The sequence below is a fragment of the Solea senegalensis genome, unplaced genomic scaffold (genome assembly GCF_019176455.1).
Source record: "Solea senegalensis isolate Sse05_10M unplaced genomic scaffold, IFAPA_SoseM_1 scf7180000014711, whole genome shotgun sequence".
Classification (NCBI taxonomy): domain Eukaryota; kingdom Metazoa; phylum Chordata; class Actinopteri; order Pleuronectiformes; family Soleidae; genus Solea; species Solea senegalensis.
The window spans coordinates 121429-147598 of NW_025321104.1; the positions used below are offsets into that span (position 1 = coordinate 121429).

Genomic DNA, 26170 nt, shown 5'->3' on the forward strand with positions numbered 1-26170 from the left:
AGCAGCTTTGTCCTGTCTCACAAAGGAAAGACGATGAGTGGTTATAAACTGCTGTTCTCCAAGGTGAAATTATGTAAGTGGACACGTCCACTCAATGCTGGTGAGCATCTGCTACATCTTTACCTCGTTGTATGTAATACTTTGTATTGTGCAGCCTTTTGAGCTGGGTTTTTTGAATGCGCCAAACCCCATTCAAAATTAAGTCAATTCTATATGTTTTCGCTTCCTTTTTGGCAAAGCAAGACGGAAGCTTACAGATTATGATATATACCTCAACAGTAGACGTCACTGTGTAATTCGGGATTGGTCAAATGTTCGATGTAGCTTTAATATTACATTGGGCTCAAGATAACCAACGATATTTGTTGAGTATTGCGATGGCGATGTCAATTGCGATAAATCAACAAATACAGTGTTTATATGTGTAGAATTTGGGTTGACAGCTAAGACAGAGCCTGAGAAGACAGTGAGAAGCATATGCTGAAGTTTAATTTAATTTATAGTGAATATAAACATAGTAATTCAAACCTAAGTAATCTAATTTCTCTGCCCATTGAATTAGTTGGGGTTTGTGGGTGATGTGGGGGGGACATAATGATGAAATAAAAAATATATACTATAAATAAATAATACTACTAATAAAAAACTATTATCTACTTGTATGCTAAGTTTTTGGTAAACAAATCTATTTGCAATATGTATCTTTTGCACTATGTATGTTGCACATGTTGATATCTCAATTGGGGTAAATGTGTGAATTATTTTGTAGCCCCACTGTGTGTATATACATATATATTTATATATTATGTTAAAACACTTTTAATGTTTGAAACTCTCAAGTGGAGAGTAATTAAAGCTGGGTTAAATGCCATTATTGCTGGGGCTGAATCATTTCAGATAAAATATCTAATGTCAAGTTTTCTTCCAGGTATTGAAATTGCAAATTGTCTGCAATTTTTTTTCAAGGCTCAGTTCAATATTAACTGTTAATTATACTTAAAATGTCATGGAGCATCAACACACATCACCATCAAATGATGAATTAGCCTAACTTATGTATTCGTTAAAAATAAATTTTATAGTAGATTGAGTCAAATGCAGAGAAGTAATTTCCCTAAGGGGATTAATACAGTATAAGATTTAGATTTAGATTTAGATTGAAAGGTTCAAATTTAGAAGAATTATCTATACAATTGCTAAAACTGTATAATCTGCTGAAATTCCGTATATAGTGTCAGCTCCTCCACTTTACCATGCGTTTATTCTGCAGGTGTAGTCAGGCGTGGAGTGGCTACTACTCCTTCCTCCTACAGCCCGAGGGTGTGTGTTGTCGGAAGTGGACCAGGAGGTTTCTACACTGCACAGCATTTAGTCAAGGTAAGGTATGTCCTGTTTGGATAAAAGTTGACAATGCAGGCGTTAAGAGCGTGTGATCTTGGTGAAGTCTGTTATATAATGGTACTCTTACACAACGTGGCACGGTGCATTTTTTGGGAAAGTCTGAAACTGTGAATGGATGAAATAACCAGGCAGGGATTAAACACCTCTTTTAGCCTACTGGCACAACTTTAAACAAATAATCAAGTGTAAATAGCTTCTACTTCCATTAACAATCCTTTCAAACAGACTTCTGTCCACTAAATAAACCCACCCTTAATGACTGAACCAGCTTTCGGTGGGTGCATTTATAAATAGATGCATATTTATGACCTCACATACTACAAGTACAACAGGAAGCAACCTGCAGACCACATTGTGAAGCTCAAGAAAGTCATTTTGATTCCCTTATATGCATTTTGCAAAGTAGTCGTATTAAATGTTGTCTTTTTAAAGCCAGAGTTAAAGCCATCACTTTCAAAATTGACTTAATGTTCTATTTTACAAGACCTGAAAGGGATTGAGACATGATTAAGTAAGAGGTTTCCCATAAACTTTAATCCAAAATTCACCCTAGTGGTCATTTTTTGATGACAGGATAGCAGGAACCAATACACGTTAGTTTGTATTTTTGGAGTCATTTTTCTCATTGTAAAAGGATAAATACTTAAATTGTGTCTTTTTTTCCCCTTTCAGGCTCGTCAAGATATTGAGGTGGACATTTACGAGCGTCTGCCCGTGCCCTTTGGCCTGGTCAGGTTCGGAGTAGCTCCTGATCATCCTGAAGTCAAGGTCTCTACTCTTGTTAAGATGCATTACAGAACTGATAGTGGCCTACTGCTGGATTGTTTTTCAGGGCTTTCAAACATTTTTTGCTGTTAATTGTAGAAGTGCAATAGTCAATCTCAATAATAACTGTGTATCTTGATTGGAATCAAATTACAGAAAAGCCAGTTACTTCACGAATTGGACTTTTAGATCATCTCAAATCAAGAGGAAGGGCAGTAAAACCAGAGGAGAAACAATGTCTTCTTCAGAAATGTCAATGCAGTAGCTTTTGTGCTTAGCAGGAGTTCCAGTTTGGTCGCCTTCAGTTTAAACAGGGTGTGCATTAGTGTTGGGCAGATGAATGAAACCAGGCTGCAGTGTGAACATTATGTAAACAGTCTAAACTGACACGGAGAAGCAACAGAATTATTCTCTCACCGTCTCTCAGCAACTGCAGCTTCATTTATTTACTTGTTTAACTTTCACTTTAAATGCTAGGGGCTGTGTTACTGGGTGGTGTAACAGAAGTAAACACCAAACCAAAACATAAACACAGTTTTGTTGCATGCAAACGAAAATCAAGTTGGCACCATTGTTATCAGTGCCAGTATCTCAATTTAATGGGTTTCTCTAAACCTCTAACAGTGAAAACTACTGTAGATTGGTATCTAGCAATGATCTCAACTTGTTAGATTCTCAGCTCGGGTTTTGTATTTCACTTTAGAAAAGTAAGGGCACTTTCATGAAGCAGATATTAACTCTCAGCTCTTTAACTTCACTGCACGAAAACTCTTCCTGGCTCCAGTTATGGAAAACAACTTGTTACTAAATGGTCTGACAAGCAGACAAGAAAGTTATTTGGCGTAGATAAAATCAAGTTTGTCAACACTTGAAAGTATGGGATGTCAGAACTCTTTTGAATGAGGGATCATATGAGGCAATGAGCTGCGGAAAATCCCCACATTTCCATTCTCTCCCACACAGTCAAGTAAATCAAATTTTAATGACTCAATCACGCCTGTATCAAGGTGTCTTTCATTTATTTAACTTTCACTCAGCATCAGCATAATTTCAGTGAGACCTGTTTGAGTACACTGTGCAGTGTGCAAACAGAAACTGCTTTTTGGGGAATTTGTTTTTTTAATTGTCACCAGTTCACACATTTAAAAGTCCAGTGTCTAAGATTAAGGATACATTTTTTTTCAGTTTGACATAAATTTAATATAAAGTAACTGAATTAACTGAAGGCTACCACCGGTAAATCCTACATGAGTGGAATGCGAGAGATGTTCAGCTGCAACATGCAACTTAAACTTTTAACGTTGCTAAATCCTACACACAGTGCCTTTTAAGGAGGAGGTCATCATATATTAGTCCTACTAATTTAGCAGCAGGCGTCCATCCATCAGCCGGAGAACCCGGAGAAAACCCATGCAAAGATAGGGAGAACATGCAAACTCCATGCAGAAAGACCCTTGTTCTAACCGGGCAGTTCGAACTCGGGTCTTCTTGCTGCAAAGGCAAAAGTACTAACCGCTACACCAACTGTTTGGCCCTAGCAGTGGACATAGTAAGTGAATATTATGATTATTATTATTATTATTATTATTATAAGTGAATAATATTGGAAAACATGCTGTATAAACACTAGGAAATATATAGTGAAAATACATAAGGTCAAATTCTTAAATTTAGTTGTGTTTCAATAATATTCCCATAACAATCTGATGCCAGTATCTTAATCCACAGGTTTCCTTCACACTGTCATATATGCAGAGACGCCACGATACGATATTATCACGAGTGTTTGCGAAATCATATATTGCGATATACTCACACAATGAGCACTTGGTGGACTGAGGACGTCAATTGATTTTTTTATGCTAGGGCTGTTTATCTATAACACCAGTTTGAAAAATTAAATGCTAAAAAAAAAAAAAGCAATACCATGCAAAATATCTGCTCTGACACGCAGAAAGTACTGAACTAACCTTTTTTAATTAACGGATCCTAACGATTCCCGTCACTAGTTTGTGTGTTTGTGTCTACAGTAATGGAAAACGACCTGCCTGATACCAAACCGAGTAGAGTAGAGCCGAGTCGTGTTAGAACTGTATAGTGGAAAAGCGGCAATAGTTCTGCTCGACGGAGCCTGTTTTCAGATTTGGAGGCAGCATCCAACATTTTTTTTGACATGGTTTCTGTTCTGAAAGAACCAAACTGAAGCACAATAACAACAACAATCACCAAAGGTTCCGCACCGTAGCTTTAACAACAACCTGATGTTGTCTTCTCCTTAGAATGTCATCAACACGTTCACACAGACGGCCAATCATGCACGCTGTCGTTTCTACGGTAACGTGAACGTGGGGAAGGACGTGAGTGTTGAAGAGCTGCGGCGAGCCTACCACGCAGTCATACTGGTAAGAATCTGACAAATTACCATTAAAATGAATTTATTTCAGCGCATCCTTATGCATTGTTTGTTTTTGTTTTTCATGACAGAGTTATGGTGCAGAAGGAAACAGAAGTATGGGAGTGCCAGGAGAGGATTTGCCGGGTGTGTACTCCGCCAAAGATTTCGTCGGATGGTACAACGGATTGCCACGCTGTCGAGAGGTGGAGTTACAGTTAATTTCGGTTTCTTGTAAATCATGTGTATGTTGCCTTAACATGGAAAAAAAAAAAAGATCATTCATTCACATTTTACTGGTTTGTCAACTTCGTGCTTGTGGTATCAGATTCTCTCCAACTTTGTTGTTTTTGTTCTTACAGCTGAGTCCGGATCTCAGCTGTGAAACTGCAGTTATTCTGGGACAAGGTAACGTTGCCCTTGACGTAGCACGTGTCCTGTTATCGCCCCTTGACATTTTAAAGGTGAGAAACACACAAATGGTTTAATTTTAGGCTAAAAAAATATGTATATAATTTTCAATGTTCATGAATATAAATATATATATATATATATATAAAAAACACATGACACTAACACATGAGCCTGACCAACCATGGCACACAATTAAAACTAAAAGTAGGTAAAAATGTACATTTTAAGTTTTGATTTCAAGAATAAGTTCAGCAATGCAAAATCAAGAGATTAAATTCAACTGTATTATCATTAAAAAGTGCAGAACTTGCACAATGAAATGAAGTTCAGCATCTAATCCAAAGTGTCTGCTATATCACACTATATACAAATAAATACATAAATAGATTAAACGTGATATATTTAAAGTGTTTTAAAGAATATTTAAATGTTCATCAGCAGCCTAAAGTGTTTAAAAACTGTTCCCAGGCCAAGACATTGCAGGAGCGTTTTCCCATGCACATCCACGTACTTAACTGTCCAGCAGTCTGTTGTAATTTTATAAAGATAAACATTGAACCTATTTGGTTTTACTTTTAGTGCTGAATGTCAAAGCAGCGGAGAATTATCACATGATGAGAGGAAACAACAAAGGTCACATTAACCAACAAGTGTGAAACATCCTCAGACAAAGTGCATGAAATAGTGGGACACCGAGAGCGAGCACACCCTCACTCACACTCTCTTTCCTTGATTCTCTGTGAGAAAACGCTGGTTTTAATCTCCGTGCTGCTATGGTAATGAATTTAACCATTTATTTTACATACATTTTAGAGGAAACGGAGCTCCCCTTGCTGTCACAGAGCAATCGCCTCTGATCCACATCTGATCTATTCAGTCTATACGGCATTATATATATATAGGCCTTAAATATAAAACAATCAAATAATATCAAACGATATAAACATGTAAAAGGGTCCGTATTAACTCACTGGAGCATGCTCTTTGTTCCTCAGATTGTTTGGCGGGAAAAGAGAGGTCAAAGGTTCATGAAGGGTGGGATTTATAACTTAGGGGGGTGTGGCTGATTGATGTTAGCAGGTAGTAGGTGGAGTCTTGTGATTTTGAGCACATGTCTGTTGTCAGCTTCCTCCCCGCTTTCAGTCGTCCACTGCAGACCCTCATTTTTTTTTTCTTCAAAGTGAGACATTTTTGAGTGGGTTACTGGGGCTTTTTAGGTCTGATAAAGTTCAGCATTTCCCACGCCAGCAGCTCGCTGCTCTCTGGTCACTCCACCAGCCCCCCCACGAGTGTTAGTGATGTAATTAAATGAGTGAAGTTCAGTGGCGTAGCAGACTAAAACTTGAAATGAAAATGATTTTGTGAATATGCTGGCTGTATCAGTGTCAACAGTTAAGCTCATTAATTTTAATGTTTTCTCAGTCATTTCATGACTTAATGTGAACATTCTTACATGTAGCACCTTCACAGAAAAGCCATATAAAGGCACATATTCAGGCTTTAAAAAATGTGGTTTTTTTTCCGTTGTCTTATCTGTTGTTGAGTGATATAAAGAAGTGATAATTGTGCAGAAGTCACAAAACGAGACTGTTTTTCTTTTCTTTTTGTCCGTAAACACAAGCCAATTGAACTTTAAACTGATGCATTTCCAAATGTCACAAATTCAATACGATTGTAAACATTTTGAGTCCTTTTTGCTCAGGTGTGTTTGGATCTTATCGCCTCTGTATATACTGCACGTGTAAACCTAGTAATCGGGGGAAAAATAGTGTTCTGTGTTCTAAGGGTTAAATGTCTAAACTTTATGATCTTTGGAAAAACGTCACACGCCATGAAGTGAGAAAATCCCCTTTGCAATCTCCCAGAAATCGTTTTCTCCCTGGAACACGTTGTTGTTGAAGAGGCTGTCACCTATAACTGTCTTGTCATTGTTTTTGCAGAAGACTGACATCACTCAGCCAACTTTGGAGGCTCTGGCGGAGAGCCAGGTCCGCAGGGTATTGATAATTGGCAGAAGAGGTCCAACACAGATCGCTTGCACAATCAAGGTGTGTCTGTCATAGAAGACAGTGTGTGTGTGTGGTTTATATTCCATCAATGGTGACGTTTTGGTAAAACACCATTTAACAGTTACTTTGGGTGCATTTTCATTGATTTAATCATAGCAATGCTTTAATTCTATTATACTACTATTGTACAATAGCCAAATGCGTCCACTTTTTATTAATTTGTCACTTCTGGTTTCTCGTTACGACTCAGTACGACTGACAAAACATACCCCGGGGGTTTTACTTTGTTTGTACACGTTTGTTGGCAGTCAGCCTATGTTAATGAAATGTGATTAAAAATGTGTAAAAACACTTCATTTTCCAAAATCAGAAAGATAGAAATGTAAAATCAGATACAATCTAATAAAATTGAGATAGATATATATCGCCTGGTTCACTATGCAGAGTGTGAAGCTTCATAGTTCATAAATATGGATGAAACGGCACACATTTGTGCAAGGAACCTATTGATTATTATTATTAGTAATATTAGCAGTATTATCATTATTGTTATTGTTCTGTGGCATTGTGGTCATTTTTGAGGTGGTTAACGTGCATAATTCTTGAGACTTTGCAAAGGTCAGGTCTGGCGAAAATGCAATACTGACATAGTGTGAAAATCAAGCCAGAATTGCGTTCCACCCAAGTTCCCGAAACTTGGTGGGAAGAAGTTATAGCCCAAGACGAACAAAAAAGTCGATCAGAACCATGGTCTCAACTCAACAGGAAGTTGACCATTTTGAATTTTGGCGATTTTCACCCAACGTACTGTAAATGAGCAAACACCTCTAAGCGTGTTTGTCGCTTGTCGTTGAGCAATTTATCGTTAAATTATTCCATGGAAATACACAAGGAGGTTTCTGAAATATACCTGGATGAGAAATAATTATCAAAACAAACTTGAGAGTTGTTCTTTCAACTCTTCTTTATCTCTATTTGCTCTTCTCTTCTACAGGAGCTCAGAGAGATGGTGAACCTGCCGGGTACCAAACCTGAGATGGTGGCGGCAGACTTTGAGGGTCTGTCAGAGGCTCTTAAAGGTGAGATGACCTACATTTATTTATCTGAACATAAATTGCTCTTTGGAACGTTGTGACTGCCTCATTGGCCTGATGTGTTCTCTCTGTCAGTTTGAAGACTAAAGCCCGTAGACCTTGAATGTTTTGAGTTGGTGTACATACATTTTCCTGTATGTGCAACACAACATTAGTTTCATTTGTTCTTTTAACCACGCAAGCATTGAGAACATGAGAAAAAGCCTGTGTGTGCTGAAGGTTAGTTTTCACACGAAATTCATGCCTGACTAATATAGAGACAGTGTTACAAGAAAGGAAAATTGAAGTGTGTGAGTGTGTCTGTACTTATCTTTGTGGGTGACTTTGAAAGGGCTTTTTCAGGGTTAAGACCTGGTTTCAGGGTCAGGCTTAAAATTAAGTTTAGATTAGAGATAAGGTAAGGGGTTAGGGGATGCATAATGTCATTATCTGTCATGTCTGTCGTCACTAAGATATGAAACGTGTGTGTGGTTGGAACATGTCCTGTTCAGAGCCACAGCTCATACATTATACAGTAAACACAGAAGTGAATGGAAACTTCTTTGTTTTTCAAAGAAGTTTCCACTGGTTTGAGACACTTTGTTTCTGCTTTGTCCTCGTCCTGATGACGACATGTCTCTCAGCTCTTGTTTGGTGTCCTTCCTGAAGAAACGGCATTGAGCTGATTGATGTTAGGGCTCACAGTGTGAGTCAACATTCAGGGCTAATTATTATAAGAGCCTTGAGCTGCAGGAAGTGAAACTGGTGGTTTGGTGTGTGTGTGTGGGTGTGTGTCTTGTTTTACTTTAGAGATAAGTTACATATTTTGAGAAATAGGTTTTGAAAAGCCACCAAAGAGGGCAATTTCGGTAACATATACATGTTCATGTTTAGTGTAAGGCTGCAACTTCTATTTATTACTGATTCATCTGTGATGGAATGTCACCAAACCTTAAACTGATGTTCTTCATTGTCGTGTTTTGTCCACACAAACCAAAAATATCCACTTATAGCAGAGTAAATAAACCATTTTAGTTAAATATATTGAAAAATAAGTAGGTGCAGATTAATTTAGTGGTTGGTTTCTAATCAGCTCTAGATTAGTGATGTTGCACTGTCAAAATTCTCTAGTCTGTTTATATCTGAATAAACCTTATCTGCTAATTATTCTTTAGCATAAAACAAAACAAAGATTAGTGAGAAATCATCGTGTTATCGCATGTTATGTGAAAATACATGAACTATAATCAGTAAGACATAAAAACCACTGATGGCTTCAACAAAGCAGCCAATTTAAAATATAATGCTTCAGTGGTGCGTTTTAGTGAATGTTTTTGGCTTAAAGATCATATTGAATGTTCCTTTTTTTTAAGTTTTCCGATATATGATCCAGTATGGGATCAAATCTCTAAGTCAACGCAAGTTTGTTTTGAGCACATGTGTCACTTCTGTGTCAGATGTGCCAAGGCCCAGGAAGCGTCTGACAGAGCTGTTGTTGAAGACGGCTGTGGACGTCCCCGGTGAGAAAGAGCAGGAGAGAAGAAGCAAGGCGTCCCGCACCTGGGGCTTCCGATTTTTCCGGAGTCCCGTCGAAGTCCTCGCGGACACAGAGGGCGGGAGAACTGCAGGGATCCGACTGGCGGTCAATAGGTTGGAGGTAAAAAAAAAACGGGATTGCTTTTTTTGCACCTGTGTTTGTCTGCTCGGTACTTAAAGCTCGGTTTAATATGGGTGACCTCTGTGCGAGCAGGGTTCGGGCGACGGAGCCCGCGCCGTGCTCACTGGAGAGGTGGAGGATGTGAGCTGCGGCCTGGTCATCAGCAGCATCGGCTACAAGAGCATTCCCATCGACTCATCTGTGCCATTTGACTCCCACAAAGCCATCGTTCCCAACACCATGGGTCGCGTTCAGCAAACTACAGGTACTGACCACATTGAATATACGGCATGTGTGTGAAAATGCCTTGAATTGAGTCTGTGTGTGACTTTTAAATGTAAATCTTTCAGATTCAAATCATTGTTAAATATCCACTTCACATGACTTTTTCTGTGTGTAGCCCGGTATTAAATAGCCAACAGGGGGCGACTCTGATTATAGCCTATAGTTTATAGCCTCAGTCACTAGTTTAATCTCTTCTTTAAAAGAACATAATGTCACTTATTTTCCCATTTAGAGGAATTCAGATTCATATGTCACTACCATCAACAAAAACTACCAAAAGTTACTCACTGTAGCTTTAAGGTATATTTATGTGTGTGTATGTATATATATATATATACATATATATGTGTATATATATATATACATATATATGTGTATACATATATATATATATATATACATATATATATATATATATATACACATACAAATATATACATATATGTATATACATATCATAAACGTACATAATATAATCAAGTATACATCACAGGTCAACTCTTGAATAGTCGCATCCTCTTTCTTTCTAGGTCTATATTGCAGTGGCTGGCTGAAAACTGGCCCGACCGGAGTGATCGCCACTACAATGAACAACAGTTTTGACACCGCGCGGTCCCTGGTGGAGGACATGGACTCGGGGACGCTGGATGTGTCTGCTGCGAGGCCCGGGTCCCAAAGCATCTGTGCTCTGCTGGAAGAGAGAGGTACTCCAGCGCTGCAGCTCAGCTGTGATCAGACAAGAAATCTGGTCAACGGGTGCCAAATTGGGTCTTCAGACTTTTCTTTTTATTGAGTCATTTAAACATTTTTTGGGATATTTGACAGTCCGTAAAATGACATTTGAGGACACTTGTGTTCTCACAGGCAGCCCACCAGGACAAAGGAAAATATCCGGAGTTACATTACTTTTAAATTTGTCAGCAAATTCAGAAATATGTAAGTGTTGCAAATTATGGTTATTTTTAGGGATGGGACTCGGTATCGGTCCCATACTGGTCAAAATCACCAGAAATTCTATATAAATCACATGCTTCACTATGCACAGGCTGTAAAAATCTACATAAGAATGAGTCATGTTTGGGCTGTTTATTTCTTCTTTTTGTGAGAACAATATTGTCACAGAATTATGTGAGCATAAATGTGTTGTTAGCTTCGTAGTTTATAAATTGTCTAAAAATGACTATCGGACTAATATCGGTGTCGGATACTCAAGTTTGTGATATCGGTATAGGTCACAAAAAAGTGCCATCGCCCCATCCCATTTCATGATGGATAAATCTATCCACTATCTTTTTGAATAATCAGTTGGTTTAGAAAGTACGGAAAAATGTTGGTCTGTGTTTCCCAGGCCTCAAAAATGATGATGCCCCTCAAATGTCTCCTTTTGTCCACAAAACAAATATGTTTACATTGTCACTGGAGCAGAAGAAAAGCTCAGATCACAGAACGTAATTTTGAAACTAAAACCAATTCACTGATTATCAAAAGATTTGGCTATGAATGTAATAGTCAATTGCTATCACTGCAGTATTTCTGACAGTTTATCCTCTTGTTTACAGGAGTGAAACCGGTGACTTTCTCCGACTGGGAGAAGATCAACAGCGTGGAAACAAGGAGAGGTGAAGCTGTGGGAAAACCCAGAGAAAAACTCCTGAGTGTGGAGGAAATGCTCCAGGTGGCTCGAGCATGACTTAGGAGATAAAGATGTTAAACACTGAGTAATAGGGACCTGACTTACGCGGAAAAGAAAGGGCATCATAAAATAGTCAACATGGACTTTGAACATATGGTGCACATTGAATGTGTCTTTGTGTTGTCACGCCTGGGCCACACTGGATGCACGAGCAGCAAATTCTGCTTTTCACAACTTCCTATAACCGTCCCATACCGAGAGCTGTTACCTGTTCTCGCTGCGAGCTACATGCACCACACTTAATGGTGCCAGTTTCAAAATAAAAGGCACTCTCGCGTTGTGTTCGTCTTCAACGAGTCAAATCATGTTGTTCAACTAGGCTTTTGTTGTAAAATATTTGCAGCACTTCACACTGAGGAGTCCTGGCATTTAGTCAAGAACACAGGTGCATTTGAAATGTTTATTATATTTGCATTTCAAAAGGCAAACTGTAACATAGCAGCAGCAGCACATACACTCCACTCATGTGTCCAGTGTGACCCTGGCCAAAGTTAATTCTGAATGTTTCCTGTTCCTCTAAAATCAAAGCGGAATCCTGAATGGATGCCAATAATGAACCTATGTACTTGATTTTATTGTATGTTTAAGTGTAAATCGTGTCTATATATATCATTTTGCACAATACAATTATATATATATAAAAATTGTATTCCCATTTTGGACAATAACTACCTACTGCTGTAATCTAAATATTTACCGTTTGTCTTCTAAGAACATAAGTGTGAAGTTTAAGTTGCACAGATGTTTTTAATTTTTGAGGACCCAACCATGACAAGTGCATGTTATTGCAAAATACTGGCATAAAGAGGTTAATTCCTGTCCAACCACATCAAATCTGAACTGTTCCCGAGAACTCATTTTAATTAGGTGTGCAGCTCAGGCAAGGCAAGACGGAACAACTACTTCCTATGCCTGTATTTGGCATTTCTTCTCAGAAATGTAGCATAGGTGAAAAACAGATTAAAGTATGTAAACCTTATTCTTTGAGGGTACCAGGGTTCTGGAATCACTTCCTACTGAAATGCAAATAACCAGACAGGTTGACAGCCCATCACAAGGCTAAACACAGAAAACATATCAAACCTAATGTTCACAGTAATCCTAACCCAAATCTGATTTTTGTACACACACACACAGTGCCTTAAAACCATTTTTTCCCCTGAACATTTTATTTCAAAACTACATGTTCTATTTTTCTGGGATGTGTTCAAATAAAGTTAAAATGCTATTTTATAGCATTGCTAAAATCCAATCCAAATGACATGGAGAGGAAAAATAGAATGACTGTTCCTTACAGCCATACACCAAGTTGACCCAGGGATTTCCAAAGAGTTAAAAGTGATTTTTTTGTTTGGGAAATTTAACAGCATTAAACCTGTGTTGCAATTCTTTCTAAGGATTGCGAGATCTGTCATTTAAAGAAAGCCATGGAGGAACAAAAAACAGATACAAATCTAGTTTTTAGAGTTTTATTCAAAGCAGAGACAGATAAATTGGTACATGCAGATACATCTTATCCCCTTTTCCACTAGAACTGTGCCAAACTGTCCAGAACTGGCTCACTCTACACATGAATATAAATGACAGAATCAACTAACGTCAATAAACTGTAGAAACATGTCAAAGCATTTCTTGACTGATTGTGCTCTAGTGTTAGTAGAAAAGGGCCATTAGATGCCCAATGGACTCTTGCATGGTTCCTAAAACCTACCCCCCCTTTGTTATACATGTTGTATGGTGATCATGAATGACTCTGATGTGGATGCAGATGAGTCACTCCCAAGATTCCCAAATCTGAAGTGTCTCTACTTTTTCTAACCACTGCTGAATCATCTTCAATCTCCTGTGTAGCTTTTCCAACAACCTCCTTACCACTTTGTTTGGGCCAACCACTGGAAGTGCTGTTGTTGCCGCCAGCCTGTTGGTCGGACAGGGCTGTCTCATTGGTGGGGTTGTCCCCGCCAGCCTGTTGGTCGGACAGGGCCGTCACATTGGTCGGGTTGTCGCTGCCAGCCTGTTGACCATTGGTGGGGTTGTCGCCAGCCTGTTGGTCGGACAGGGCTGTCTCATTCTTGTGGCCACCAGCTTGTTGGTCAGACAGGGCCGTCTCATTGGTGGGGTTGTCCCCGCCAGCCTGATGGTCGGACAGGCACATTGGTCGGGTTGTCGCTGCCAGCCTGTTGATCGGACAGGGCCGTCTCATTGGTGGGATTGTCCCCGCCTGTTGGTCGGACAGGGCCGTCACATTGCTGCCAGCCTGTTGGTCGACAGGGCCGTCATTCTTGTCGCCGCCAGCCTGTTGGTCGGACAGGGCCGTCCGCCAGCCTGTTTCACATTCGCTGCCAGCCTGTTGGTCGGACAGGGCCGTCACATTCTTGTCGCCGCCAGCCTGTTGGTCGGACAGGGCCGTCACATTGCGCCGCCCAGGGCCGCCGCCAGCCTGTTGGTCGAACAGGGCCATTCTTGTTGCAGGACATTCTTGCGCATGTTGGTCGGACCACATTCTTGCCGCCGCCTGTTGGTCGGACAGGACATTCTTGTCGCTGCCAGCCTGTTGGTCGGACAGGGCCGCCACATTCTGTGCCAGCCTGTTGGTCAGACAGGGCCGTTGGTCGGGTTGTGCCAGCCTGTTGGTCAGACAGGGCCGTCTCATTCCTGTCGCCACCAGCCTGTTGGTCAGACAGGGCCGCCTGCCAGCCTGTTGGGGGCCGCTCATTCTTGTCGCCGCCAGCCTGTGGTCAGACAGGGCGCATTCTTGTCGCCGCCAGCCTGTTGGTCAACAGGGCCACATTGGGGTTGTCGCTGCCAGCCTGTTGGTCGGACAGGGCCGCTCATTCGCCACCAGCCTGTTGGTCGACAGGGCCGTCACATTGGTCCCTGTTGGTCAGACAGGGCCGTCTCATTCTTGTCGCCACCAGCCTGTTGGTCAGACAGGGCCGTCACACTGATCGGGTTGTCACTGCCAGCCTGTTGGCAGGACAGGGCTGTCTTGTTGGTGGGGTTGTCACTGCCAGCCTGGTAGTCGGACAGGGCTGTCTCATTGCTGCCCACCTCTGCATCATCAAGGCGGGCCATGTGTGCAGTTATTGGGCGGCCAACCAACACTTCCACTTCATTTGTTTCCAGTAGCACTTAAAAAGATACAAATACAGTACACTCATCTACAATTCATAACCAGCTAAAAAAATCTTGTGTTAAAGTTTGATGGCAATTCACTACCTTGGGACTTTTGCACAAAAACCTGAAGTGAGAAACCTGCTCACCTTCTTTAGCAGAATCCATCAACATGGCCTCCATTGACTGGAAGAGTCCCAGGGCCTTCTTTATGTCAATATCATTAGTAAACTGCTCTGTATTTCAAATGTAAACAAGTTAGTATCAAAATGTGCTAGTAAAAAGCAAAAAAAAACAAAAAAAACCCAAAAAAACTCACCTTCCATTTTCATGTTTACGCCATTTCCATGTAATTCAGTTGTTCCACCAAGTGGTAAACAAGAGCCTGTGGACAGAAAAGGTGACACTAAATCACACATTTAGCTCAATTGAACCCACAACATGCAAACTCATAACTTATTTTGCAGTGATTGGACAAGAGAATGCTAAAAACACCAAAGTCTAAAATAGCCAATGGCAAAACTCAAATTCTGGTGCTTGGCAGTAGATACACCAATTTTAATCACAATATGTATCATTTCCATACTTTAAACTGTAATGATTTATACACACACACACACACACACATTTACACCTGAGGAAATTGGTTTAGACATTTGCATTTGCTTACACCTTCTAAAATACAAGACCAATTTACTACAAATGGGAAAAACTAAACAGGAGAAATATATATAAAAAAAAAAAACCTTCAAAAATCCAGATGCTCAGCACACAAACCAACAACGCCCCAACAGCAGCCATTGTTTCAGCCTTCAACAGAAAGACACCACCTGTGTTTCATGAGGGTTTTTAAAACATCTCATTGGTGACTAACACGGCTGTTGTCAATCAGCGCTGATTAGCCCGTACGAACCTGCCGACTTAACTACTTTCAAGGGATACTTGAGTAAAAGTACAAGTATCTTTACCAGAAAATGACTTTGGTAGAGGTTAAAGTCACTTTTTATAATTATGACAATTATGACATTTGACATTTACTATACGTAAGTATCAAAAGTAATTCTCTGATATAAAATGTACTTAGGTTTTAGAAGCAAACGTATTAAAAGTGAGGAGTTAGGATTGAGCCTCGCCCTACTCAGTGGTAGGGCGAGTTGTCTTTCAACTCTCTGCTAGTCTCTATGTGTGTCCTTGAGCAAAAGTTGCTAGAAATATACTGTAAATAAGAAAGGGTTAGATGTGTGTGTACAGATGTGTGAATTTTGAACTGTTTCATTACAACAATAGAATAAAACGACAGAATCGACTAATGTCAATAAACTGTAGAAACATGTTTATTATAGGTGAATAAACTGTTGTTTTTGATGGCTTTCAAACTCAGGAAGCACAGTGACATCTAGTGGTGAAAAGGTGCTATTGTATTATCTCATTACTCACTTTACAAACTTCCCTGAACTTTGATTAAGGACAAAAAAACATGCAACATCACATTAGAAATAATCTTTATTATTATTAACATAAATATGCCAAACATAATTCTACATTAGGGAAAAACGGTTTAGGGGATTTTTCCTCAATGTTTTGCTTGACTAGTAGATTCCAAAGGTGTGCGGCTTCCCGTCTCTGTATCTGTCCAGGTAGCGCAGCGGCTGATTATGAGGGTATTTGACCTGCGGAGGGTGGTACACTGGAGGACGGATGAACTCGAACACAGGCTCCCTCATGTCTGCAAGGGACAGGAGACGAGACAAGACACACCTCATTATTACCAATGTGCTGTTAAATGGGATGTAATTTATGCTTTTAAGCGTGTCTCACTGAGGGTGTTGTGAAAGGTGTTGGTGACCGATTCGTCCCACTGGCACTGGAAGAAGGCCAGGCCTGCAGGTGTCAGGTTGTCCTGATGCTTCCTGTAGAAATCCATCGTCTTGAATGTTCGATCTGCCAGAGAATGGCTGACAAGGAGGTGAGAAGCAGAACACACTTAGTTTAAGTGTCAATTCAGGTCAGCTTTAATTGTGATTTTGTAATTCAGTCAGTAAGTCAAACAAAAACCAGCAACAAACAGAAAAACAGGAAAATGAAGACGTACAGAATATCAGTATAAATGTAGATTAGGTCATTTTTCCATCCCTTTTACACTGTGTACATTAAAAAATGATACATTAAACCAAATTATATGAAACACTAGGAAAACAATGTGTGTGGCGACTGCATTTCTCACCACGGTGAAGGCCTGACATCCTGCTGGAAGTTAATAAGCGCCTCCTGCTTGAAGAGGACGTAAACGTAGCGGTGGAATCCTGTTCCTTTGGCGGGAAATGGCGGCAGGTAGTGGCACAGCTCCTCTCCAGCCTGCACCGCTCCACCTGGTATGTTCCCTCTACACAGACACGAGTCATTCAAGGCACACGTCACAAAGTCATTACACACTTTATTTACACTAAGTGTAAATAATGAAATACTCACACGAGCCAGTGGATGTATTCTGCCTCGTTGTCCACAAGATGCTCATCTGAAGGAGCATATAAAATAGGTTATTTAAAAGAATAAATTCTAAAAAAGCTGATGATGTTATTGTCTGGAGCATAAGGCTGACCTGGACATGTGAGCATGAGGGTCCACAGGGAGCCTTCCTCTGCGTCAAAGGTGATCTGAGGAGCAGACGCTGCCTGGAGAATCACAACAACATGTGGACATAACGTTATACTGATGCAAGACGTAGAAGAGGGTAGTTATGGGTTCTAAGCAATCTGTGGCTCCTGATGTCTTAGGTTTATATTCACTGCTTCACCTAGAGCAACTTTTCCAACTGGAAACATACGTTTGTAAACCGTTTACTCTCCAACTCCTGAAAATCATCAATTTTATAGCACTGTGAACAGGAGTCGTTGAGCCCCTGCTGCCTCCATTAGTACGTTCAAATGTGTAATTTTGTGACTTCTGTGTTTGAAGTCGAATTTGCCTCAGCATCACAAACGTATCAAATGACGCAGCAATAGATCAGCAGCTCCCATGTTCGTGCAAGCTAAAATGACTGATTTTTTCTATGGGCTTTGGTGTGGGAGGGTGAGTGGTTTACAAACAAATTTTCAAGATATCGTAGATGAAGTCGCTTTTATGAGCCTAAAATAGATATTTCCTTGTGCTTTCAGACAGATACAGTTCTGGTTCTGTTCTGTTCTCGAGGAACCAAAGTGGGAGGACGTTACTCCAGCAAAAAGTAAACGCAACGCGGGCAAAATCTCCAATACTTCCTCTACTTTCCGCTTGCCTTCACAACCCAGAATATGACACACCCACTGGTGAGGTCATGGCTCGAGAGGAAGGAAAACTATTTCGTGACTTTTCAGGTTACAAACCAATTTTATTTTGGTTTGAACACACTGGCCAGTTCAAAAAACTGGAACCGGCACAGGGCCCTGCTGGTGTGAAAGGGCTATGTGCTAATTTGTCATACAACCACACTTCAAAAACCTGACCTATCACTTTAAACTTCATCTGGTCTTAAAAAGCCAGATGAAAAGATGTTTAAACTTCCATTCCTATAGTGTACCTCTGTTGGCGTCAGCCGGTTTCCATGATGCACCTGACCACTGGTGTCCTGGCTATAAGAGATATGTAGCGACACCTGAGGTATAAAGTAGGCCATGGGGAAGAGATCTGTGAAGACTCCATAGTGCTCTGCCAGTCTCTTTATTTGATATGGACCACTTATCTTCATCCAGGTCTCCTGGACCCGATCCAGAGGGATCTTAACTGGGGAGGGTTTGGGTGAAATAGAAAAACTTGACCTTTTTATTGTTTAACAATGAAAATGTGAACTTGTAAGAATGTTTGTGAACTTACAAGTGCGCAAACGCTGAGCCCTCTCCAGCTCAGCATTCTTCTTGTTGTCTTTGATTACTTGCTTTCGCTCCCTCAATTCTTTGGTCCTGCTGGGTCGAATGTATGGAAAGCCAATATCCACTTTCTCCACGCCTGCAAACAAACTCAAGTCTGTCACATTGTGGACTCACGGAGGTCCGAAAGGCCAACCAATGCATTTTTCTAATGATGTGCTCACACAACTCAGGGATTTACAGTCAAAAAAGGTTTCCTCACCATGTTCAGGGTCACTTTTTTCCATGTAGCCCTTGTAAGACTTCCACCACACAGGTTTGTTTTTCGCTTCCTCTGCTTGTTTGAGGTACAGAGTGTAGCTGCGGTACTTCTCGAGCGACTCCAGGTCCGTAACGTCAATGTCTTGATTTGGGAGTGGACCAAGCGGAGGTCTCCGCTTGCAGAGGAATGCTGTCAAGTGGAAAAACATAGTTGTTTATATGAAAATAATAGTGTTTATCACATCGGCTTATTCCTAACGTTAAAAACTATGTTAGAGATTGTAATTCAAGTTATTTCATTTCATTATAATATCAGATGTCTCCAAAAACCAACCACAATATACTGTACTTTGTGTATTTTCTTCCAACAATGTTGTTTGAAGCAGAAGTTGAAAACTGACCAGCTAACTTATAGATAAGCTCCATGCAATGTTGAATATTTGACAGTTTTCTTGCACAACAAATGCATTGTTTTTGACAACGTTCCCTCAAACAAACAGTGTAAAGTACATTTTTAATACCAACATGAGATAACCGAATCAGTGCTGACACTATAACGAGTTGAAAGCTGGCTTTAATGCCATGTTCTTATACGACAATCGGCATTTACGACCAAGTTTACGCTTAATTGTTACATTTTGCCTAAGGAGTTTGGTTTTAATATCTTTTCACCAACAGGAAAGAAAAACCACATGTAGTCTAACAGAGGTCTGCTTCACTCTGGCGTCAAATGACATAAACACACTGTAAATGCAATATTACCGCCGGGATACGAAGTACATGTAATCGAGTAAAGAATAATAGTTAATACTGCTTTTATACCTGTGGTGACAAACGTCCTGGCATTATTGACCCCTAAATCTGTCCCAGATCGCAGAGCAGCGGTACACACTGCGCGCAGCGCCATCTTGGTCTGGTAATCGGTTTTTTTGTCAAGGATACGGTGGCCGACAGGAGATTTTCTTTTTTTTAAACAGCTTGTCTAGAGTATTAATTGCACTTGTCTACATGTCATTTTTGATTTAGAGTTTTGATTCCACTTTATTTCGCTCTGTTTTTGTGACATACAGATTCATTTTGCATGGTAAATATGTTATGTTGTTGTGAACTATACATATACTGTATATCAAAACAAATAGAGAAAATTAATTCATTAATCGTGTGCAACATCATCCTAAAAAAACAACATACTGAGTTATTAATATAATGATATCATTTTAATAACAAATTAATAAACAGTTTATTTTTTTCCTTGACCTGTTGTGGACAGACTAGAACTTCACTGGCCCCCAGGTCATTTTGAGATATAGGGCCCTGTTGCACATCATTTTAAAGTAAAAGTTTGTGTTTTGATATATATATAGTTCACAGCAAAATAACACATTTATGATGCAAAATGTATTCATTCATTTGCAACCCCAGTTGACATAAGGTGAAAGGCTGGATACGCCCTGGACAAGTCCATCTTAGGGCCACACAGAGGCAAAACAACCATTCAACTCTCATACCTATGGTCAATTTCGAGAGTCCAATTTTCCCTAATCTACATCTTGTTTTCCCGACAACCCGTGAAGGCATCATCGCTCAGCGTTTTGTCGTCATCATCAGGGGAAGCTTCATCTAGCGATATTCACTGTCCACAGTCAGATGCTATGAGCGATTTTATCTGTTAAAAGCGGTAAGAAAACGGCGGTGTCGTGTTTGTGTTGTGTCATTTTGGCGTGTGCGAGAATAAATGTGCGCTATTACGCAGTGGAACCGCTGTCCCGCTTTAACGTGGTGACCATTATTTGTCCCCAGGAGACCTAGCTAACATGGACTGACCTGACTGTAGGCTAACGCTTAGCCGCTAACGTCACATTCAGACTGAGCCTTGCTATTATTATTTATTCATATTATTAGTGTGCTTTGTCAATGTTTAGTCCCATCTTTACAAAAAATAGAGTCAATTTAATGAGCCGTTCCTTTATATAAATGAAACATGTCAGTGTCAAAGACACTATGTATGACATTAACACAAAAATATAGAGATTTTTGAGCTGTTAAAGGGACAGTTCGTGATTTTTCTTTCTAGGTATGGGTTTGTATGTGGGGATATAGGAATTTGATTTGACTTTAATTCAGTGTCATCCATTAAAATGTACAGTACATTTATAAACCTCAACACTCACAACGGGAAAGTCACAGATGTATTATCTATTTTTTTCCTAACTGGTAACATAATTTTCCAAATGTACTTCATGTTACATTGAAGATATTTAACTAGCAATAGACAGCAATGACCCCCTGGTGGCTATGCAATATATTCTTACTTGCAAGTTGGAATCAACTAGCAAACCACACCAACTTTTTAAGGACATCTATTTTCAATATTCACTGTGTTATGGTTTGAAATTGTGATGTGTCACTGCATTTAAACTACTGCAGTATATCCTAATGCAGAGATGAAAACATAAATATAGAAAAATTTTTCCTTACATGTATGTATTACATTTTTTAACCTGGCATAGAACACAAAAATGCAGCTAATGCATGAGTATATATTTGTAATTATGAATGTAATAAAGAATAACAAACTATACTACACTGTTGATTAAACACAATCATATTACACTTACACTATTACACTATTCTGGCATGGTAAATGTTTTTTTTAACGTCAATTTGGCCTTTTTCTCTCTGAAAAACACCTAAACTATCCCTTTAATGAACAGGATATGATAACCTGATGTGTTGATAAGCCCATATATCCTCACAGTCTCCCTCCCCCCCCTCAGAATTGTCTGGTCTTTCTTCAGAGATGGACTCCCAGAATTCTAACCTGATGTGTATCATATGTCTGGATCGTTTCCGGATCCCTGTGACCATCCCCTGCGGACACACCTTCTGTCAAAAGTGCATCACCACTCACTGGGACACCAAGAGCAAGGCGGACATCGGACCTCATTGCCCCATCTGCAACCAGGCGTTCGAAAGCAGGCCCGTCCTCAAGCGAAACGTGTCCCTGTCCGTCCTGACGGAGGCCGCGAACAGCGGTGGCCACCCCTGTAGAGAGTCGCTCATGAGGGGTGAGGTGGCCAGAGCCATGCTGCTGTGCGATCGTCATAAAAAGCCCCTGGTGTATTACTGCAGACAGGACAGGATGTCGGTGTGCTGCGAGTGTGGGATCTCTGAATGCGAGGCCCATGACAAAGTCCTGTTAGAGGCCGAGAGGGAAAATCAAGAGGTGTAGTATCAGAATTGCTGTCCACTTTTGTGAAGTTTAGATTTTCTTAAGTCTGAACTGAATTCTTTATTCTATTTTACTGTTTTTGTTTTGTGTCTGATTTTTATTTTACCTCTGTCTGTTTCTTCTCTTACTCACTTTCAGTTTAATTGATTGTCTTTACAGCTGCTGCTGGAGAGGAAGAGTAAAGAGGTTGGAAAACTCATCGAAGAAACGCAGAAGAGGATAAATGACTTAGCTGAGAATATCAGTCAAGCAAAGGTATGTTTCAGCTACTCTCACAATCACAAAAGGTGACTTTCCATCTGCACGTTTTCCTGCACATTTTCGATTTCAAGCATAAAACATGTGAATGGAAACAGAGATCATTTAAAAAAAAGTTTTTACCCTTGAAGGAAGTGTAAAAGTTTCTTGGTTGGTTTTTCACCAACAGGTGACTCTTCAACAGACTTCAACCTGGGTCAGCGTCAAGTTCGAGTCCCTGATAAAGGTTCTGGCCGAGAAACAGGAAGCCACACAGCTTTTCATCGACGAGCAGAAAGAGGGCGCCATCACTGAGGCGGAAGCACGACTGGCTGAGCTGGAGGAGAACGCACAGAGACTCCAAGAGAGCCAAGACCAGATTGCTGGTCTGCATAAACTCTCCGATACTGAGCTCATCAAGGTTTGACCCTAAATGACTTTACCTTTCATTAGACACAAATAGAGCAATCTTTACTATATCAGTTTACGTCCCAGCTTTACTTTGTGACTTTGACTGATACGTGTCTCTGCACAGGAATCAATGCTCGTAGAGGTTCCACGTTTTAAGGAAATTCCCATAGACGTAGCTCCTAACCTTCAGGATCGGTTAAGTGGCGTCACCGAAATCCTGTCCCGTGTCTCCAAGCTGGTGTCGGAGGACCTGGAGCGAGCTGTGAGCACAGCTGTGGGTCAGGACAAAGATGGTAACTTGCCTTCAGAGAGAGAGTTAGCCTGAATTTAACCACAGTTGCTTCCATACTCCACCTTCCCTCTGTTCTTATCATGGTCTCTGGTTTCAAGGTTCCCCTCAGGACAAGAGGCCGATCGGAGCTGTGGTTCCCAGTCCAGCTGCTCCGTGCCACCCTGCTGGTAAAGAAGGCCTCAGCGCTTGTGAGTCTTTATTTGTTTTACCTTTTTTAACCCATTGACAAAAGGACAGTAGTGACATAACACATTAAATCTGTAGTGTGTCGCTTTTAAATCAAAACAAATCTCACTAAGATTCAAAGCATTGTTAAATTAGTTCCCCCCCCGGTGACATTTCCATACCGCACAATAAGGAAGTGATTGTTTTACGCCATAAAGGAAAAGCAACGTGCTAGTAAAGTGAGATGACTGGCCGTGACTGAAAATACAAATAAGATCCTACAAAGAGTTTAAGAAGTTATTTCTCCGTAGTTAGCTGTAGGAAACATGACTTGGATAAGAGGTGAAACATCTGACAGTTTTGCTTTTTCAGAAACGAACAAATAATGTTGATGCATCGTTTCTGTTCGAGAAACTGAGACGAAATAATAACATCAACAAAAAAAAATCACCACTGCACCTTTAATGACACACAGCTCTCTGCTTTATTGTCTTCACAGACCGATGCTCTCTCACCTTCGACCCTCGTACGGCCAACGGACACCTGTCTCTGTCTCAGGAGAACCGGAGGGCGGAGCACCTGACTTCCGGACCACGACCCGTCCCGGCTCACGAAGCCCGCTTCGATCACACCTGGCAGGTTCTCTGCTTTCAGGGCTTCACGCATGGGCGGCACTACTGGGAGCTGGAGGTGTCCAAGCCGTGGGCCTACCTGGGGGTAAGGACGGGTCCTCTCCAAACTGATATACCTGCTCGCCATTTTAGGAGCATATGAAATAAGTGACAATAAGGAGAATTAAAGAGATGATTCAGGGGGTCACAGAAACTGCGTCTTACTGAAAACATGGCTACCGTTCACTGTTATATCTTGTCATTATATAACATTTTCTGACTGGGAACTGACATTTGTTAACAGCTCACTCTCCCACACCAAAGTCCATAGAGAAAAGCAATGTTTTTAGCTTGCAGTGACACAGGAGCTGCTGGTCCACTGCTGCCCTGTTTGGTGAGTTTGTGTCACCTTGTTAAATCCAAACAAAATATGTGAAACATCGAAATCACAAAATTACAGATTTTTAACTCACTGATGGAGGCAGCAGTCAATCAACAACTCTTGTGTGCTGTGATGTAAAAATAGCTGATTTTGTCTATGGACTTTGATGTGGAGCGATGAGAGTGGTGTCCATACTTCTATTTCCAGCTTAAAGAGGCTGCCTTAGAAGAAAAAATTCAGAGCACATTCTGAAGCTATTGTTGACTTAATCTGTTAAATTAGTCTCTACATTCAGCCCTACTCTCTCCCTGCCATTTCCTGACCAGGTGACCTATGAGGCCCTGCCCAGGAAGGAGAAAGGTAAGCAGTGCATGGTGGGTATGAACGAACTGTCGTGGAGCCTGCAACTGGACGAGCATCAGCTCAACGCCTGGCACAACGGCCGGCGGGAAACGCTGACGGGACACTCACAGCACAGGCGCATTGGAATGCTGCTGGACTACGAGGCGGGGACACTCACCTACTACGGAGACGGGCAGACGAGGCTCCACGCCTTCCACTGTGCCTTCAGCCACGAGCTCTTCCCCGCCTGCTGGATAGGAGAGGGGGTCAGCATCACCCTCTGCTCCGCGTGAGCCGACTTGGGAAGAGAAGTGATGATGGAAGGTGGGCGCCAGCTGTCTCAACAACACTTTTAAAAAAAGTCTTTCCTTTTTTATATTTTAATGACTGCCTAAGCTTCTGTTTGAAGCAGGAGAGTTGACTGACTGTGGGCTTTCTCGCCCCCAAAATTAACTACTATGTTTTATTTGCTGTACATTATCTCTTAACAACACAATGACAGAGCGAATGGAGAGAAACTCTAAAAAGGTCCTTGAGGTTCTAGTTTTAAGACTGCTCTACAATATTCCGTTTTTGTTTTGCTTTTTAATAGCAGATAGGAAATAGACTGGTCTTTTATTTTCAGAGAGTAGTCTAAGCTCAATGTGTCAGATTATTGAACATTTACTGCACAAAATACTTTTTCCTTTCTCGACGACCAGTGAATTTATTACACGTGGTTGAGCAAAAAGTCTGGTTCCTCTATTGGAAGTAGATGAAACTCATGCACAGACACAAGAGTCATAGCAACAAAATAAGTATTAAAGAAAAAGGGCACTTTTTTTAAAAAGCCATTTGTTAAGGTATCGTCACCTAGACATGGGTCAGTATACGATTTTATCGCACTCAAATTAAGTCAATTGTGGTGAATTTGTTTTATCAGGATCATTTTGAATGGGAAACATTGCTAATATTGACTTTGCCCAACTCGACTACATACAGTGCTACTGAAAGTACCACAAGGGGGAGCCTGAGAGCCATTTTAAAACATTTTATATTGTGAAATTATTGTATTAATTGAGATAATTGCGACTTGATTCATCCCATGCCTAGAAACACAAACTTTGGACTTACTCAACTTCAACCTCTCAGCTCAAAACAAGTAGAAACATCAAACATTTTCATCAGGCAGAATCCAGTCAACAGACCACTTAATGATGCTGTGCACACAGTACGATACGGTACACAAATGTTTGATTTCATTGTCCTTCGAGTACAGCAATCCACTCTAAATGCAGGGATCTGAATGTTACTACTGAAAACGGGACGTTAAAAAGGGAAAGTGCCATGTAATCACGTTGGGACCTGAGCTGAAGGTGCAAACTCATTGTCCTGCCTGTGACAATGTTGTACTGGAATCTGCTGTATTCTATAGACTTTTGTTTTGTTTTTAAAATCACGAGCACTTGGACAGCATCGCTGTGACGTTCGGGAGGTTGAATCCACCTCGAGGCTCAGGACTTCGTACACCAGTGTTTTGGGAAAACTGCTGTGGATTTGCACAAGTTTTGGAGAAAGCACATTTTCAGATTATAAAACACAACTCCTCTCAC

The 26170-nt window shown here is 40.7% G+C and overlaps 4 protein-coding genes across 9 annotated transcripts; 2 read left to right on the plus strand and 2 right to left on the minus strand.

Moving 5' to 3' along the window:
* The first annotated feature begins 16 nt into the window (after positions 1-16).
* Positions 17-13309, plus strand: fdxr (ferredoxin reductase). Of its 2 annotated transcripts, none has more exons than XM_044016670.1 (12): positions 17-73; positions 1271-1377; positions 2074-2169; positions 4446-4568; positions 4651-4764; positions 4921-5022; positions 6913-7020; positions 7976-8060; positions 9512-9711; positions 9805-9976; positions 10527-10700; positions 11556-13309. In XM_044016670.1, the coding sequence occupies exons 1-12, from the start codon at positions 34-36 to the stop codon at positions 11684-11686; spliced, it is 1452 nt and encodes a 483-aa protein (XP_043872605.1). In that variant the 5' UTR covers positions 17-33; the 3' UTR covers positions 11687-13309. The 2 variants fall into 2 exon arrangements, with proteins under 2 accessions (XP_043872605.1, XP_043872604.1); XM_044016669.1 differs by having other exon boundaries at positions 33-100.
* Positions 13145-15764, minus strand: LOC122761443 (polysialoglycoprotein-like). 4 transcript variants are annotated; one of them, XM_044016673.1, is made up of 7 exons: positions 15550-15764; positions 15123-15188; positions 14953-15039; positions 14609-14820; positions 14037-14078; positions 13971-13985; positions 13145-13682 (listed from the first exon to the last, which is right to left on the minus strand). In XM_044016673.1, exons 1-7 carry the CDS (start codon positions 15602-15604, stop codon positions 13431-13433), a joined length of 729 nt encoding a protein of 242 aa, XP_043872608.1. In that variant the 5' UTR covers positions 15605-15764; the 3' UTR covers positions 13145-13430. The 4 variants fall into 4 exon arrangements, with proteins under 4 accessions (XP_043872608.1, XP_043872607.1, XP_043872609.1 ...); XM_044016672.1 differs by lacking the exon at positions 13971-13985 and having other exon boundaries at positions 13145-13703; positions 15550-15760; XM_044016674.1 differs by lacking the exons at positions 13971-13985; positions 14037-14078 and having other exon boundaries at positions 13145-13703; positions 15550-15760.
* Positions 15765-16288: 524 nt separating this feature from the next.
* On the minus strand, positions 16289-19828 carry mrpl38 (mitochondrial ribosomal protein L38). Its single transcript, XM_044016648.1, has 9 exons — positions 19729-19828; positions 18908-19096; positions 18653-18784; positions 18360-18562; positions 17403-17475; positions 17273-17318; positions 17028-17186; positions 16622-16758; positions 16289-16529 (listed from the first exon to the last, which is right to left on the minus strand). Exons 1-9 carry the CDS (start codon positions 19811-19813, stop codon positions 16393-16395), a joined length of 1161 nt encoding a protein of 386 aa, XP_043872583.1. The 5' UTR covers positions 19814-19828; the 3' UTR covers positions 16289-16392.
* Positions 19829-20497: 669 nt separating this feature from the next.
* Positions 20498-25807, plus strand: trim65 (tripartite motif containing 65). Of its 2 annotated transcripts, none has more exons than XM_044016683.1 (8): positions 20498-20584; positions 21684-22132; positions 22298-22393; positions 22566-22796; positions 22911-23079; positions 23177-23266; positions 23743-23960; positions 24563-25807. In XM_044016683.1, the coding sequence occupies exons 2-8, from the start codon at positions 21707-21709 to the stop codon at positions 24869-24871; spliced, it is 1539 nt and encodes a 512-aa protein (XP_043872618.1). In that variant the 5' UTR covers positions 20498-20584; positions 21684-21706; the 3' UTR covers positions 24872-25807. The 2 variants fall into 2 exon arrangements, with proteins under 2 accessions (XP_043872618.1, XP_043872619.1); XM_044016684.1 differs by having other exon boundaries at positions 21705-22132.
* Positions 25808-26170: the final 363 nt, after the last annotated feature.

Bases quoted from the DNA above. Each gene is read 5' to 3' on its own strand.
- fdxr (XM_044016669.1), top strand. From the start codon at position 34: ATGAGTGGTTATAAACTGCTGTTCTCCAAGGTGAAATTATGTAAGTGG. The intron at 5,023-6,912 runs GTGAGAAACACA...TTGTTTTTGCAG, and splicing joins CGCCCCTTGACATTTTAAAG to AAGACTGACATCACTCAGCC. The intron at 7,021-7,975 runs GTGTGTCTGTCA...TCTCTTCTACAG, and splicing joins AGATCGCTTGCACAATCAAG to GAGCTCAGAGAGATGGTGAA.
- LOC122761443 (XM_044016672.1), bottom strand. From the start codon at position 15,604: ATGGCTGCTGTTGGGGCGTTGTTGGTTTGTGTGCTGAGCATCTGGATT. The intron at 15,189-15,549 runs GTTTTTTTTTTT...TTCTGTCCACAG, and splicing joins GAGCATCTGGATTTTTGAAG to GCTCTTGTTTACCACTTGGT. The intron at 13,704-14,036 runs GCTGGCAGCGAA...AATGGTCAACAG, and splicing joins CGGCCCTGTCCGACCAACAG to GCTGGCAGCGACAACCCGAC.
- mrpl38 (XM_044016648.1), bottom strand. From the start codon at position 19,813: ATGGCGCTGCGCGCAGTGTGTACCGCTGCTCTGCGATCTGGGACAGAT. The intron at 19,097-19,728 runs GTATAAAAGCAG...TCCACTTGACAG, and splicing joins CAGGACGTTTGTCACCACAG to CATTCCTCTGCAAGCGGAGA. The intron at 18,785-18,907 runs GTGAGGAAACCT...GTTTGTTTGCAG, and splicing joins AAAAAGTGACCCTGAACATG to GCGTGGAGAAAGTGGATATT.
- trim65 (XM_044016683.1), top strand. From the start codon at position 21,707: ATGGACTCCCAGAATTCTAACCTGATGTGTATCATATGTCTGGATCGT. The intron at 22,797-22,910 runs GTTTGACCCTAA...GTCTCTGCACAG, and splicing joins CCGATACTGAGCTCATCAAG to GAATCAATGCTCGTAGAGGT. The intron at 23,080-23,176 runs GTAACTTGCCTT...TCTGGTTTCAAG, and splicing joins TGTGGGTCAGGACAAAGATG to GTTCCCCTCAGGACAAGAGG.